The sequence below is a fragment of the Amblyomma maculatum genome, chromosome 9 (assembly GCF_055883805.1).
Source record: "Amblyomma maculatum isolate TAMU_Amacu chromosome 9, ASM5588380v1, whole genome shotgun sequence".
Classification (NCBI taxonomy): domain Eukaryota; kingdom Metazoa; phylum Arthropoda; class Arachnida; order Ixodida; family Ixodidae; genus Amblyomma; species Amblyomma maculatum.
The window spans coordinates 44,042,441-44,059,661 of NC_139352.1; the positions used below are offsets into that span (position 1 = coordinate 44,042,441).

At 48.5% G+C, this 17,221-nt stretch overlaps 1 protein-coding gene across 1 annotated transcript in view; it reads left to right on the plus strand.

Moving 5' to 3' along the window:
* The window catches only part of LOC146178965 (uncharacterized), a 45,146-nt gene extending 43,984 nt beyond the window's left edge, over positions 1-1,162 (plus strand). The window contains exon 5 of the mRNA XM_084578673.1: positions 47-1,162. Coding sequence (XP_084434799.1) covers positions 47-793 — 747 coding nt within the window. The 3' untranslated portion in view covers positions 794-1,162. The remainder of the gene's footprint in view (positions 1-46) is intronic.
* The last annotated feature ends 16,059 nt before the right edge of the window (positions 1,163-17,221 follow it).

Below are 17,221 nucleotides of genomic sequence, written 5' to 3' on the forward strand. Positions count from 1 at the left end.
TCATCGATGTAGACCATATCAGTCGCCATCCTTTTTTCTGTTTCAGGCTTATTGCTGGAACGAAACGAATGGATGCAAATTCGTGGGAACCGTAGACACCGTCCTGCGACACTACGAAAGAGATTGCGCTTTTCATGTTCTACCTTGTCCTCGGTGTGGAGCACAGATCCTACATAAACACCTACCGAAACATTATGTTTCGGGATGCACCGCCGATACCAGCTCCGTAAATGCCATGAAAAATCGTTTAGAAAAGGACACATCGCTACTGCAGTACATTAACGCAGCAATTGAAGAAGGCCCTGGACGTTTAAAGAACCGACATTACAAGCAGATCCCCGCCACTCGGAGTAAACCAAACCGAATCGCACTGCGATCGAAGGTTCATAACTCACACCTGGCGGAAGTAACACCTCTACTAAAGAAAGATGCAAGAAACGTCGACAATGAGCGTACGCATGCTTGGAATAGTTCGCCGCGATCACATCAATTGGAATACAGCAAGCGGCATTCGGGACAAAACGAACAGTGCCCTGGTGAGGATGTGATTGCTAATGATAGGGACAGCGCGCCGCACGTGGAAGATAACCGCAGAAAACGGGGAATATTGGAGCGCATTTTCATCCTCCTCTTCTGCTTCCTCCCGTATCTTGTGAAAGTTCTGTTAGATGGCAGAGAAGGGGCGGGAGTGTTGGCATACATCGGCTTTATCCTTGCTTTTTGCATCGGAATAGAGGATGCTAGGCGCGAATATTCCTACCCAGAAGAAACACGACGTGATGGATTGGTGTAGAGGTACTCGAACGCAGTTTAGTAAAAGAGCAAAAACATTTCAACACGCTGAACTAAAAGGGCGGCAAATAGTGCAAACTAACCAGTGGCAACGCAGAGAAAAACAAAAATGCAAATAGCTGTAGTGAATAAGCAAGTAGAACAGCCTAACGGCGCAAGTTTATATCAACTTCTTTGCTACCTGCTCTAGAAGTTCCCTAAAGTTTTCAGACAGATGAGAACCGCCCCAGAATGTTTTTTTACCTCATGCGGTTCTTGGGCCGTTGTGACCCAGAACACGTTTGCTGCCTGCACAGAGAGATATTTCTGTACAGAGAAAACGGCCGACCATAGCTTTGAATAAAAACAAAATGTGTCGTTTCACTGAAAACCACGTTTTACCATCCTTTTCCATGAGCGTCTACGCCGCACTGGACAAATATAAATGCGTTCTCCCCGCCGCGGTGGTGCAGTGCATGATTAGCGCACTCGACTGCTGTGCCTTAGGATCTAATCCAGGCCGCAGCGGCAGCTTTTCGATGCAGGGTGCAGAGTAAGGCCCTGTGCGCTTTGCGATGCCAATGCACGTTAAGATCCCCAAGTGATCGAAATTACTCCGAAACCCTCCACTATGGCACCTCTTTCTCTCTTTCCGCTTTCACTCCCACCTTCCTCCCTTCCCTTACGGCTCGGTACAGCTGTTCACAGAACGTGTGGCCCCGCCGGGGTGGTGCAGTGGTAAGACGCCCGACTACTGTGCCGGAGTTCCCGGGTTCGAACCCGACCGCGGCGGCTGCGTTTCGATGGAGGCGAAACGAAGTGGCGCCCGTGTGCTGTGCGATGTCAGCGCACGTTAAAGATCCCCAGGTGGTCAAAATTACTCCGCAGCCCTCCACTACGGCTCCTCTTTCTCTCTTTCCACTTTCATTCCCACCTTCCTCCCTTCCCTTACGGCGCGGTTCGGGTGTCCACAGAGCAAGTGTGACAGTTACTTCGCCTTTCCCTTCCTGTGAACCAATTTAACTTTAACTTAACGTGTGACAGGTACAGCGCCTTTCCTCTCCTGTGAACCAATTATTATTATTATTATTATTATTATTATTATTATTATTATTATTATTATTATTATTATTATTATTATTATTATTATTATTATTAAATGCATTCTCGCACCGCTCTTTGAAGGCTGCAATTTGGTAGAAATGAATATCCTGTGCTGTGGCCTGGTTGTTCTTGTAACAATTTTTAGTATGGAATAACTGGGGGGAAAGTATCAGCAGAAAATTTACACCGATTAGACGTCCGTGCCCTTTAGTCCGTTACTTGTGGTGGTGGTGGTAGCGGGCGGCGGCTGCAGCGCCAGCGGCGGCGGCAACAACAACAACAACGCAGTGGTGACACTAAAAGAAAACACAGGCGTGATAGTAGTAAAATTAACCCTTTATTGGGCAACGCGCCCGCAAAATAACTAAGAAATCTGGTCTTCGAACTATAGCGCAAGGTTTCAGCGTTTCGAGGAGGACAGTTCGTTTTGAGAAGGCACGTTGGTTTTGCTCGCCATCTTTTGGAGAAGATAAAATTACGTTTCCCCAACCTTCATATTCAGGATTATCGTTATTCAGGGTGTTTTGTATTCAGGGGGTATCTATTGCCGAGCGCAGCACTCCAGCCTGATCTGTAAATCCCGGAGTTCTTTTGTTAATAAACTTTAAACCTGACAAGTACCACGGTCGTTGCAAATCCTAACCACAAATGCTTTTCCTACCACTGAACAAATAAATATAGCGTTTGTGGACGAATAAGTTCATCACGTTATATTTAGAGTGGCAGCCGCTTTTCGATGGAGGCGAGAAGCAAGGCACCCGTGTGCTGTGCGATGTCAGTGCACGTTAAAGAACCCCAGATGGTCGAAATTTCCGAAGTCCTCCCATACGGCGTCTCTCATAGCCTGAGTCGCTTTGGGACGTTAAGCCCCACAAACCACAAACCACAAACCAAATGGGTACGTGAATAGACAACGAGCCTTGGGGTGTTTTCTAACGCGAACTTCTGGGACGCCTTTTCACTGTGAGATAACCGTCGGATATTGTAAGATGGTGTTATCCGCTTGTTGACGGTAACGGTCTTTAGAAGCAAATATTTTATTTTAAAACAAGTTTCTCCCATCGTAGTGTGGAATTAAGACTGCCAAGAAATCCATCCGTCTCCGCTTTTTATAATAATTGTGAGGCACGTGTGGAATATTATGCGGTAGTAGTTTATAGACGCGTGCAGAAAATTCTAGGATGCCAACGCGTAGGAAAATTGATGAGGTTAGTCGTGTGCTCACAACGAATAATTATAACGTGCACAGATAAAAGATATGTGGTGCGGTTTTGAAAAAAGCAGGAAACTGCAAGTCTATAATGAAGGTGGATCACCATACATTGATTGTTGTGGTGCGATTATGCAATAGTTAAAGAATTGTGCTCACGAAGTGCTTCCCGGAATTTATCCACAAGGAATATGATTGGAGAACTCAGTCTCAGTTAATTGCACTATAGGCGTCATCATCATCATCAGCAGCCGGATAAATACCCACTCTTCCAATTAACCCGATCCAGTGCTAGTTACATCCACTTTACCCCTGCAAACGTCTTAACCTCATCCGCCCACCTGACTTTCTGCCACCCCTGCTATGCTTTCCTTGCCTTGGAATCCAATTTGTTTAGTTTAGTATGGTTTATGATGTTTACCTTACCGATGCCACCTAGGATATGAAAAACGCCGTAGTGGTTATGATGTTTAACGTCCCGATGCGACTTAGGCTATAAAAAACGCCGTAGTAAAAGGCTCCAGAAATTTCCACTGCTTGTGTTTCTTTAATGTGCGCTGACATAGTACAGCATATGGGGGCATTGTTTTACGCCTCTATGAAAAAAGTGGTCGTCGCTGCCGGAATTCGATCCTGCATCCTTGAGCACAGCTGCCAAGCGTCCTAACCACTGCCCCACACCAGCGAGGGGATTCGATTTTGTTACCCTTAACGACCATCGGTTATTTCATTTTCGCACTACATGTCCTGCCTATGACCATGTCTTCCTTCTAATTTCCGCTAGATTGTCATTAACTACAGTTATCTCCCTGGCCCACTCTGCATGCCTCCTATCTCTTAACGTTACACCTATCATGAACGGGGTACGCGCAATTTACTCGTAAACGTTTTTGCTGCGGAAAAAGAAGCAGGAATGCAGAAATATCTTCCAAAATGTGAAGTCTGAAGACGGTCACCATAATTGTACTTCTGATAATTGAGGTGCGTAGAAATGAGCAAAGGCTTGACTTCTCATGCAACCTTCCCTTTTTGCTCAAGCGCACCGCGACAATCTGGAGATTTGGCGCATGAAGATACCGTCCCAACACTACATACACGGCCGTAGCTGTAGGTGTAGATGCGAGGGGTTTTAGCCACAGGTGGTGGATAAACTAGGGTTAGCTAATGTATATTCATATTTTCTGTAATGATCATTCTGTTGCTAATGATAGCTAAACCCTGTTCTGTCAAGAGCCAGAAGGAGATGCGGAGTTCTTGTGTAAGTGATAAGTTTGCTGAAAAAAAAAAGGCGTATTTCTTAAACTTGACACAAGCTGCTTGGTGTCGAGCGAGAAGTATGAAATTATCTGGAGAAAGAACATATTGAATGCAATATTGTCACGTGGTGGTGACAAGGTCGATGACACGAAGGAAGAGTCGGTGATTGCACTGAAGAAACTCTTTATTGGGCTGACTTGCACCCGCAAAAGAACTGAGCAACTCGGCGGCGGCGATAGCAACAAACATGCTCGTCGATCGTCGAACTAAGAATGCCTGTCGCACACATCAACGCTCAATTTAAAAGCGGCTCCGAACCATCCAGATAACGTCGCAAACTGTTACTAGCACAACCTGGAACATTGTAGAAGCATATGCGACTGCTCGGAATCTTCGAGACAGATCTCGGCGCATCTTGCGCGACAAAGAAATTGATAAAGATGCGTCTCGCTACATCGAACATTAACAAACAAAGAATACAGAATTGATAGGCGTACCAGAATCACAGTGATAAGGACGCATGCCGGCGGCTGTTAAAAAACAATAAATACAGTTTTGAAGGTTTCGCGGCACTATGCTCTGCAACGGTAGGACGGGTTTCATGGTTGTCGACGGTTGTGATTATAGAGAGAAAAAAAAAGGAAAGCGACCTGCCTACATTTAATGCATGGTCTTGAACTACATTCCTTCGGCCTCTATTGCTTATAAAGCTAGTAACGGTTCGTTACTTACACTTTCCGATGATAAGAAAGTAAGGCCGCTAGCATTTCAAATCCTAAATGATGATAATCCAAAAACATTCGTATTTCTAGATTTTTACGCTAACAACACGCACTGGGCAATTCATATTGAGGTGCCAGCGGAATAAAATAAGCAAATCTGAGTTTGCCATCCTGGTGGTTGTTAACAATAAGCGCGATGTTTATTCAGCACCAAAAAAAACTCAAATGCTAATTTCACATCTACCTTTAATAAATTGTGACTTATGAGCCTTCGTTGCCATGATACTGGCGTCGCCATGTGGCGAGCTCGGGAGACTGGCACGCGCTCGTCTTCTTCGCTCGCTATGCTCGCACGCCAGTCGGTCAGCCAGCCGTGCCTTCTTTTACCGGTGCTTTCGCGTAGTTCTACTGGCTTCTATGACATTTGTGGTGGAGTTTGCGGGTACATTATATGTACGAAGAGCCTCTGGGTGCCTCCGACGCCCATCTGCACACCGTGGACACAACACCTGTGCACAAGGTGAGCCACCGCTTGAGAAGCTTAGCTCCCGAGTGTGGTCCCCCGTTTCCACACCGCGAACCATGATGACGACAGCGGCAATCCAAACCATCCAGCTTCCCGTGACTGCCCAGCCGCTGCTCTTCCATGCTCCACGTATTCCCACGCCGTTCCATGGCGGCAAGTTTGAAAACGTTGAGGACTGATTCACCAGCTACGGCCCGGTCACTGTGTTTAATGCGTGGGACGGGGAGCGGAAGTTTCTGAATGTTTATTTCGCAATTGCAGATGCAGCCAAGATGTGGTTCGAAAATCCCGCGGCTACCATTACCACCTGACAGGATTTCTGGTGGCAGCTGCTCAGAACATTTGGCAACGATGCAAGTAAAAAGATGGCTGAACTCGCTGTACAGTCCCAAGCACAGCGGCTTAATGACAGCGTCGCCATGATTGTCGAAGAAATGACTCGGCTTTTCAACCGGGCAGTTCTGTCCATGTCGGAGGCAAAAAAGGTGCGCGACCTTATGCGAGGCGTCAAGGAACAGCTTTTCGTTGGCCTCGTACGTGACTCTCCATGTACTGTGGCTAATTTTACGAAGCAAGCGACAAGCATCGAGCGTGCCCTGAATCAGCGATTTGTGCATTTTGATCGCTCTGCTAACATCGCTTCTGTGGACTTCCGCTTGCCGATGACCGGAAAGGACAGCGAAGCCCTTGTTGAACTTATCGGAAGCATCGTGCGCGAAGAGCTGCAAAATCTGCCCTCTCTAGAGCAACACCCGTGTGTTGAGGGAATCTCGGCTGTTGTGCGCAAAGAGCTCCGCCAAGCAGTGCCATCAGTACCATCACCTTAGCCGCCTGCGCCGTACATCATGACGACAAGGGTCATCCACTTCTAGCCAATAAACGGTCACTGATTTCGAGGCAACATTACGTCCAAACCAGATGCATATCGGTGCAAAGCAATGCAAGCACAGCGGGACCCGGAGGTGCTGCTTCACAGGGAAGCCAGTTAGTTTTAGTGTGTGGCCAGTTCGGACGTAATGGAGCTTTCAAAGCATTGACCATGTTATAGCTAGAAGTGGACGAGGCTGCACAGCGACGTGTTGCGTACCTCTGCGCAGGAACCATCGGCACCCAGCAACCCTGCTCCTCCCGCTCGTCCTGTACCCCGTTATCCAGTTTCGATGCCTGACGCTCGACCACCCGTTCGCAAAGCACACGCGTGGCGCACGCCGAACAATCTACCTTTGTGCTTTCACTGCGACGAAGCCGGCCACGTACTGCGTCATTGCCGTACCGTCGGATGGGCTCGCGTGGATTTTCACCGGATGCCCCTCGACCGCGCTATGGCGAAGGACCTCGATACAACGAACAGTATACCTCAGCGACAACGTCCCACTTGCGTCCCTCCTGCTACGCCAGTCAAAGTCATCATCACCACGACAGTTTTCCTCCAGCCGCCATTCTTCCTTCAGGCAGTCCCCAAGTCCGCGCCGGGAAAACTGAGGACGGCGACACTCGGTGGTAGGGTCTCCGCCGATGAACACTACGACCAACATCCTCCGCTCTCCGATTCAATCACACAGACCGACCTCCGGCCCTCCGCTCCGACCAACAGTCCGACCACTTTCCTACGATCACCGAAGCTTCCCTCCGACGTCCCCTATCGACGCACCGCACGGCCAATGAGTCCGACGACCTCCCGACGCTCACAGAAGCTTACCTTCGACGCCGCAATTCGACGCAACGAACGACCCGTCAGCCCGATGATCGCTGACACGCCGCACTTTATCGGCGGTGAGCTACCTTCTGCCGAGATACCGATCGTCGTTGATAACCACCACACGACTGCCCTTGTAGATACCGGCGGTGATTTTGGCGTAATGATTGGTGGCCTTGCTACCATCTTGCGAGAAGTCCTGACTCCTTGGCACGGAGCCCCGATAAGTAAAGCCAGAGGGCATGTAGTAACGCCGCTCGGAGTGCGTGCCGCTCGCATCGAAATTCGCCACGTAACTTTATCGTCTTGTTCGGTTGTGCTGGCAGAGCGCTCCACGCACCTGATTCTCAGCCTTGGTTTTCTTAGGGAAAAAGGCGCAATCGTCGCCCTCCGTGACTTCATGGTGACATTTTCCACTCACCGCGCAATTTCTGACGACTATACACAGCACAGCGACGACTACACAGGCAGGCCAGTGTTCCACGTGTGCGATGACCACGTCACTGTACCTCCAATCACCCAGCTTGTTTGTTACAGTGCAATGCGACAACCCTCCCGCCCTTCAAGGCCTCACGGAAACGAACGAGAATTTATTGTTGAGCCTACGAGTCTGCGTCGCTCTGGGGGTCTTTGCCTTCAGTAACAAACAAACTGAACTGCTCTTAATGAACTTTAGCGCCGATACAGCCATTTACCGCAACATACAGTTGTCGCCTATTTTGACGAAGTCAGTGCGCGCTCCGCCCACTGCGCCCTTTCGCTGGATAACGCGAATCTTTCCGAGAGCACTAGACATACTGTTCAAACTGACGTCAATCCTGCTTTATCCCTTTCCCAGACGCCGCCTTCAAGCAATTCTGGACACTTACCATGACTGCTTTGCGTTACTTCCAAAGCGAACCAGACGTCTGTCCCCAAACACCGAATTATAGTTGATCCCACCAAGCTCCCTAAACGCCAACACCCCTACCGCCAACACCCCTCATCGCTCTATCTAAGCAGTGGGTACTGGCAGCTCGAAGTTGATGAACGTGATCGAGAGAACACCACGTTCATTACTCCCGATGGACTCTACGAATTTGAGGTGCTTCCCTTTGGCTTGTGTTCCGCTCCCGCAACATTTCAAAGAATGATGGATACTGTCCTAGCCGGCTTGAAATGGCAGACATGCCTCGTCTACCTTGACGATGTTGTCAAATTCTCTGCGACCTACGAGGAGCATCTCAAACTCTTGACGGCCGTGCTAAATGTATTCCGCGTGGCCAGGCTCTCACTAAAACCAGAAAAAATAGCTAAAGTTTTGGGTAACGTCGTGAGCGCTGAAGAAATTAGCCCTAATCCCGAGAAGACGGTTGCTGTAGCTGCTTTCCCGACCCCCGCTGATAAAAGTTCTGTGCGTCGGTTTTTGGGCCTCTGTGCATATTACAGGAGATTTGTGCACGACTTCTCCCGGATAGCGGAACCATTGACGCGTCTAACAAAGCACGACCAGCCTTTCACCTGGGCCGACGAGCAGAAAAGCGCCTTCGAGGAGCCTCGCAAGCACCTGAAAACAACGCCCGTACTTGGCCACTTCGACGATGAGGCCGACACAGAATTGTATACCGACGCCAGCAACGTTGGCCTCGGTGCAGTTCTCGTTCAGTAGCAAGATGGCGTTGAGCGGATGATTGCTTACGCCAAGTGCACCCTGTCTCGTTCCGAGGCGAATTATTCTACTACTGAAAACGAGTGCCGTGCAGTTGTGTGGGCGGTAACAAAATTTCGGCCTTATTTGTAAGGTCGGCCGTTTAGAGTGGTCAGCGACCACGACTCGCTCTGTTGGTTAGCGACCCTCAAAGATCCTTTGGGTCAGTTAGCCTGACGGAGTCTCCGCTTACTGGAGTTCGACGTCACTATTGTGTACAGGTCCGGCAAGAAACACAGTAACGCTGACTGTCTACCCCGATACCCTACCCCGCGTTCTTCACTTGAACCAGATGACATCGTTTTTCTCGACGCTCTCAAGACGCCAGATCTCGCTCAACAGCAGCGAGACTACACCGAACTGCGGCCTCTCATCGATTACCTCGAGGCGATGAGGCGAACGCCTCGCCTTTTCACGCGTGGCCTGTCCTCGTTCTGCTTGCGTGACGGCGTCCTCTACGAGGAAAACTACGCTTCCACAGACATTCAGTATCTGCTGGTGGTCCCAACGCTGCTCTGTACCGACGTTTTGCAGGCATGCAACGACGAGCTTTCTGCCGGACATCTTGGTTTTTCTCGCACATTGGCACGAGTACGACAAAAGTACTACTGGCCCAAGCTTGCCGCTATAGTTCAGCACTATGTTAAGACTTGCCTGATTGCCAACGTCGGAGGACGCCATCTGTCATGCCGGCCACCCTTCTGCAGCTTATTGTTCCTCCGCGAGTACCTTTTCGCCAAGTCGGTGTGGACTTGCTCGGGCAGTTTCCTACGTCATCATTGGGCAACCGGTACATTATAGTCGCCACTGATGATCTTACCCGCTATTGTGAAACGAATTTAACGAAAGTTCGTCCCAGCGGCACCTATACTGATATTGCGAACGTTTTCACGTTTAATCTAGTCCTTCGTCACGGTGCCCCTGCGATCGTTTTAACGGACAGAGGCACGGCATTTACTTCAGCTCTAACCAGGAAGTGATGCGGCTCAGTGGCACTTGTCATCGCAGAACAACAGCTTACCATCCTCAGACGAATGGACTTACTGAGCGGCTCAATAAGACCATCGCCGATATGCTTTCTATGTTTGTCTTTGTGTTTGTGTGCACATATGGGACCTACTATTTGACCACAACACAAAATATACAGCTAAGGCTTAATCCGTAATCTAGGCTGGGACCAGATACAACCGTATGCAACATTTGCGTATAACACCGCAGTCCCGGAAACGACCCGCTACACACCGTTTTGTTTGGTGTACGGTCGCGAAGCCGTGCTGGACGCAATGCTCTACTGCCAGATGTTGCCCACTCATTCATTGCCGGTGTTGACCAATCCGTATAGCATGCTGAGGCCGCTCGCCACCTGGCTAGGCTGTGAGTCCGGACACAGCAAGCTAAAGGTGCTCAACGTTATAACCTTCCTCACAGTGAGGTAATTTACAACCCTGGCGATCAGGTTTGGGTGTGGACATCTGTTCGCCAGCGGGGTCGCTCCGAGAAGCTTCTGCGCCGCTACTTCGGCCCGAAGGAAGTACTGCGCAAACTCAGCGACGTCACCTACGAAGTGATCCCGCAAGGAACTGTTCGCTCCTCCCGACGGCAAACAATCAGAAGTCGTAAACGTCACCAGAATGATGCCCTTCTACTCCCGCTAGGTCAAGCTACATGTGTCTGTTTTTGCTTCCTGTGAATCCTTTATGAGAATGCGACATCCTCACGGACTACGGTTCTAGTCGACCTCGCCACTCGGCATCGGGACGACGCCTTTTCCACCGGGAGGGGCAATACCACAATGTTATTACTGCCGCCGCCATATGGCGAGCTCGGGAAATTGGCACGCGCTCGTCTTCGTCGCTCGTAGTGCTCGCTCGCCAGTCGGTTACCCTTCTTTTACCGGCGCTTTTGCGTAGGTTCAAGTAAACCTGCCTTCCCAGTTCTACTGGCTTCTGTGACAATATTTCGTTCCGCTATATTTCAGGTAGCAGGCAACGACTGTATATTGACATGCACGGCTACATCATCGTTGCTTCCATAAAGTGCTTACAAGGGTCGCCTCCTAGATATATTAAGTTGCGACCTTAAATTGGCTTTTCTGTTTGTGTGCACATATAGTACATAATCGTTGACCACAACAAATAATTTACAGCTCAGGCTTAATCCGTAATCTAGGCACAACATATTCACGAGATGGGGCAGCAATTAGGCTGTTAGAAAAGCCTCATAATGCTTTTACGTTATGTCCTTTGCTCAAGGCTTATCATTACACGAAACACCCCGCCTCTCCTGCAGCGAAAAAGCTAGCCCGTCTTCAAAAGCCATCACCTTAACGGCTTTGGTCGTAATAAAAATCTCAGTAGGCTAACGAGTATCTAATGGGTATCATGCACGTCTTAGCACCTTGAGACGGCGATAAATTGGCGGTATAATACAGCTGATAAGACAAAGTTCTGAAAACAGTTAACAGCCTAATTGTCCATCATGTGGCTCGAACACTAGAGATAATGAATGCATGGCGTTTTTGCGTCGTGTGTGTGAGAGAGACAAACGCAGTTTCTTCAGTTAAATAAAATTTTTTTAAATCACTGGGTTTTCCTCATTGGTACTGTAAGTGGAAAAAAGATTCTTACTGTTGGACCATGGTCTATTGGACCGTGTGGTCTAAGCTGGAGGCCGTCGTCTCCCAGTCTAATGTGTTGTTAAGGTGGAGTTCCGCTCAAGGCTTGACCGCGAGACACTTGATCATCAGTATGTGTAGAAGATATCCGTTTGAAGCACTGCACCTTTTGCAGTTAAGTTAAAGCAGCCAGGATATTTAAGTGCACAATATAGGATCGACGAAATAGCCACTTGGCAGCTGCCTCTAGGTAACTTGCTGCAACTTACTATCTGACATAATGTAGAGGAGTATTTTCCTACTCTGTGAAACTCGCAAAATTCCTGACTTGTGACATTGCGATTCCATGTTGGACCATACAGTACCTAACCACCACCCAGCTGACAAAGCTGCGTAGGTAAGTTAGAGATACATTTTTACCAGCGATTCTACGGCTGTTGATTTTCAAACGCTGCGAGTAGCGCTGAAGTTAAAAAAGGGCTATCGATAGCCATTGTTACAAAATATGCTCCCAACCTTCATATATTCCAGGGATTAGAATTTAAAACTTTCATAATTTGCGCACAGTGCGGAAAGGTTCGTTCCACAAAAAAATGCAGAAAGTTCTATTACATTTCCTTGGCAAAATTTTGTCGACGCGGCGACTACCGTACTCGAATAGAGTATTGGAACCTGGTACCTTAGGTGGCGGCGAAGAGTCTGTATGCCTTCCAACCGCCTACATCATTCGAGGGGAAGCCTCGCCCTGGCTTCGAGGATCCAGTGAATACTCGTGACTATTGGCCATGCAAGCCAATCTACCGCCAACCTGGACTGCCACTGTCTACACTACGGCAGCATGCCATCTTGCTGCCTTCCATTTGGCACTGAGATCATAACACAGTTGCCAGCTGGTTGGTTCTACAGGGGTCTCAGGATCGTTATATAGGTGAATATTTTGTGATATTTTTGGATACAGCCATTTAAAAAGATTTCAGCAAAGCAGCACGTCAACAAGAGAGACATAATGGCGTAACAGGGGAAATATTAGCGCGATTTAAGGTCCTGCAATAGAATTTGTGCAAACAACTATTTCAAACTAATGACTCCCCCCCCCCCCCCCCCCCGTAAAGGACTGACGATCTACCCGCCTGAATGCTAATAATTTCCCTATGAATATCGCCAAAGTGTGGTCCAGTATCGGCTAACCGCTGCTTTGCATTTAGTGGCACTTTCTGGCTTCCCGCAGCATATTTTATTATAGCAAACGATTAGTTTGCCGTTAAAAAGACCATAAAATTTACAGCTTGCAATTAAAGCTCCAGACGCATTTCTTAGAATTGTGGGGCTTTTTGATTCAGTAATTTTTTGCCATCACTCGAAATAACCCTTCACTAATACTGCAAAATTTTGTTGCAACGTGATTTAGCTTGTCGGCAGGAAGCCTGATTGATATTGTCAGGAGCGAAAACGACGTAGTGGAATAAAATGAGCGCTGACATGACTTTCATCGCAGGTGTGAATCGGCTAAGTATTGGGCGGCTGGTCTTCTCTTTCTGTTTACACTGCGCCTTTGCGCCTTTTACCGTGTAGCTAACGATCGTTGAGATATTGTAGTTCTCGAGTAATGTCTACGCAGTCTCCCGGCCAAGGGAAATCGCTGTTGTCGGCTTTAATTCAGCCTCGGGATCTACCACTGGAAGCTTTCCAGCGCTTTGATGTTCGAAGCATTTCTGTAGCGATGGTGCCTAAGGAAGATGGAGACATCAAAATGACCAACCCTGGGACTGTTCGAGCTGCTGTCCAGGCAGCCTCTTCCCTGTATGATACGATAACGGAAGTGAGGCAGTTTGGACGTGGCGGGATACTATGTCGATCACCAGGCCTTTATTGCGTTAAGGATCGCATTAAATTCACTTCACTTCGAATTCGTGTGGTGAGTAGCTTTAACCCTTCGAATTTTGCATGCACAAGAGGAGTGGCCCGAATATTACTCTTCTTTAACTCCAGCTGAGACCCCCGCCCTTCTCTGCGTGTGTGGTAGCGGTGCAGTGAAGGCTCAGAAGGCAGTCGCGGTCTGTGCGCCATGAAAGGTGAGAGGAGTTTTAGCAGATTCATTGCTTTGAGACACTTCAGTTGCAACTGTTTTATGTGGGAAATGAAGGAAAGCTTTTCGTCAACAACTACGCCAAGAAATTTACGTTCCTTTTTAAGGGCTAGGCTCTGACCATTTAATGTAATGTTGGGGTCGGGTCTGACGCCACGCTGCTCAGAGAAAAGTACACAAACACTTTTTTCAGAGTTAAATTTAAACCCATTGCCATCAGCCCACCTGGACAATTGGTTAACACCTAGCTGAATCTGTCTTTCACAGATGGCCAAGTTGCAAGATTTGAAGCTTATCTGAATGTCATCAACATATACAGAGCAAGAAATGGTTTTTGGCAACACACTTTTTGAAGAGTTCATTTTGACTATGAAAAGTGTGCAACTGAGAACACCACCTTGAGGGACACCATGTCCCTGTATGTACTGCTTTGCGTATGCATTGCCAACACGAACTTTGAAGGATCGTTCAGACAAGTAACTTCGTATTGTATTCAACATGTTCCCTGTGATACCAAGAGAGGAGAGGTCGCGGATGATACCATAGCGCCAAGTGGTATCATATGCTTTTTCAAGATCGAAAAAGACAGATAAACAATGTTGTTTATGTGCAAAAGCATCCCTTGCATATGATTCAAATGCAATGAGCTGATCAGCTGTTGACCGCCCAGTTCTGAAACCAGCTTGGTTTTGATGAAGAAGACCATTGCATTTAAGGAAATGTAGAAGGCGGCGATTTACCACTTTTTCAAAAAGCTTGCATAAACAACTGGTTAGAGCAATAGGCCGATAACTTGCTGCAAGAGTGGGTTCTCTACAGGGTTTTAATATCGGGATAATGATCGCTTTCTTCCATGCTATAGGAAAGCGTCCTGTGGCCCATATTTTATTATGCAGGCAGAGTAGGGTGTCAAGCGTGTCCGTATGCAGGTGCTTGAGCATTCCTTATGTGATCCTGTCAGGACCTGGTGCTGTGTTCCCACATGTGCCAAGTGCAATCTTCTGCTCCTGCATGGTGAAAGGGCTATTGTACCCTCCTGTGCACGGTCTTTTATCTCATATAGGCTTCCTCTCCTCAGTTACCTTGTGCCGCAAAAAGGAATCTGTATAGTGCGCTGAGCTGAATACGTATTCGAAGTGTTGCCCTAGTGTGTTTGCTTGGTGTTCAAGAGAGTCACCACTAGCGCTGACAAGGGGTGTTGGGAGAGTTCTATATCCTTTGAGTGCTCTTATTCTGTTGTATACTTTGTGAGCATCAGAATAAGAGTTCACAGAAGAAAGGAATGATGACCAGCTTTCTCGCTTGGAGATGCGTCGAACACGTTTGCCATTTGCCTTTGCACGCTTAAACCCTATTAGGTTTCCAGCCGTGGGGTATAGGCGTAACTTCGACCATGCCTTGTTTTGTGTTTCACGGGCAGTCTTACATTCTGCATTCCACCACGGCCTTCGTTTATTTCGTGGCTTACTTGATGTTTGTGGAATGTGTTTTTCTGCAGCATCTATAATGTGCAGCGTGATCAAGAGTTGAGATTCGTCAACGCCTATGGCAGTAACTGATGAACAGGGCCGAGCTGAGTGTTCCCTGAACATCTCCCAGTTGGCCGCATATTCTTTAAATTTCCTGAGACTAGATATGCATTTACATTATTGCCTGTGTACTTCACAGAGATGGGAAAATGGTCACTTCCATATAGATTGTCAATAACAACCCACTCTGAGGCTGCCAAGAGCATCGGAGAGCCAATGGCTAAATCAATGGCTGTGTACGTATTATGAGCTGAGCTCTGGTATGTTGGCTGTTTTGAGTTGAGTAAACATGATCCTGAGGACAACAAAAACTTTTCAATTAGTGCACCTCGGAAGTCCGTTCTTGTACATCCTCATAATGGGTGGTGGGCATTAAAGTCTCCGACCAGCAGCCATGGTTCTGGGAGTTGGTCAATCAGCTTTTCAAAATTTTTGTTGCATAGTCTATGATCTGGCGGAATATACAGCGAACATACCGTTGTTATTTTACCGAATATTAAGGCTTGTATTGCCACTGCCTCTAAGTCTGTGTTAAGCGAGTTGTTTCGACAAGCGATTGACTTTCGTGTTATAATGGCAACGCCACCGGAGGGGTGAGTACAGATTTGCCTATCTTTCCTGAATACACGATACTGCTTGAGAAAACTTGTGTTTGTTGGTTGCAGATGCGTTTCTTGCAGACAAACTATGTTTGGTTGGTGTTCGGCGAGGATTTCAAATAAGTCATCCAGATGTTTTAGAAGTCCTCGACAGTTCCAATAAATGATGCTCTCGGTAGCCATTTTGGTAGGTGCGGAAATAATATTGCCACCTAGCGTTGCCAGGTGGCGCATGACTGAGGTGTGAAAGGAGGACGAAGTTGAAGAGGACGACAAAGTGTCGCTTGCACGTTTGCGTCTGTGCTGCTGTGTTCTTGTGTCTGGGCTACCCCCTGCTATCATTGGTATCCTTAGTCACCGTGTACGTGACATTCTGGTGGAGGTGCGGGGTAAAACGATCGCCTATGCAAGAATCTCCATCTACAAGACGTCGCGCCAGCCCTGTACCATTGGACACCCCCGTGCATCGCTCCAGTCGACGGCTCCAGGGACTGTCTCCGGAGTTTCAGCCAGCACCCGCCGCCATGACATCTAGTGCTCCTGCGCAGCAGGTGACGGGCCTCGCACCGGCCTGTAACTACACCTTGCAGGCCCCTCGGGTACCGAAGACTTTCCATGGGGACCTCTTTGAGGATGTGGAGGACTGGTTCCTTCAGTTTGAACGTGTCGCTGCATTCAACCAGTGGGACGATGCTGCCAAACTAAGGAACGTCTACTTCAGCCTTGAGGACGGCGCCCGTATCTGGTACGAGAACCGAGAGCAAGCTTTAACTTCGTGGCGGGAATTCCGTCGTCAACTGCTCGAGGCTTACACTAGCGCAGATCGTCGCGAGCATGCAGAACGTGCCATTCACTCTCGCATCCAAAGGCCGAATGAGAGTGTCCAAGCATACGTCGAGGACATGACGCGCCTCTTCAGGCGAGCCGATCCCGCCATGTCCGAGGACAAAAAGGTCAGGCACTTGATGCAGGGTTTGAAAGAGCAGTTGTTCGCAGGCCTTGTGCGAAACCCACCCTCGACTGTAAACGGATTCCTTGCGGAGGCCACCACAATGGAAAAGGTGCTACACCAACGTGCCGTGGCTTATGACCGACCTTTTCATACACGCACAACCGCGGAATCATTTGCATCTTCAGAGCGGCATCCCGATGCATTGCGCGAACTGATTCGCAGCGTCGTGCGCGAAGAACTAAGCAAGTTCTGGAGCCCTCTGCAGCAATCGCCATCTTCCGTTTCTGCTATAGTGCGGGAGGAGGTGCGGCAGGCACTCAAGAGCCCTCTTTCGCCTGTAGTTCCGAGCCCGCCATTGCTGTCGGGGACCGACAATCGTCCCACATATGCGGAAGTTCTGCAGAGTCAGGCTCCCCCTTCACCACCGCCCATTCTCGCGTCACCTACAGTTCCGCTGCCCTCGGTGCA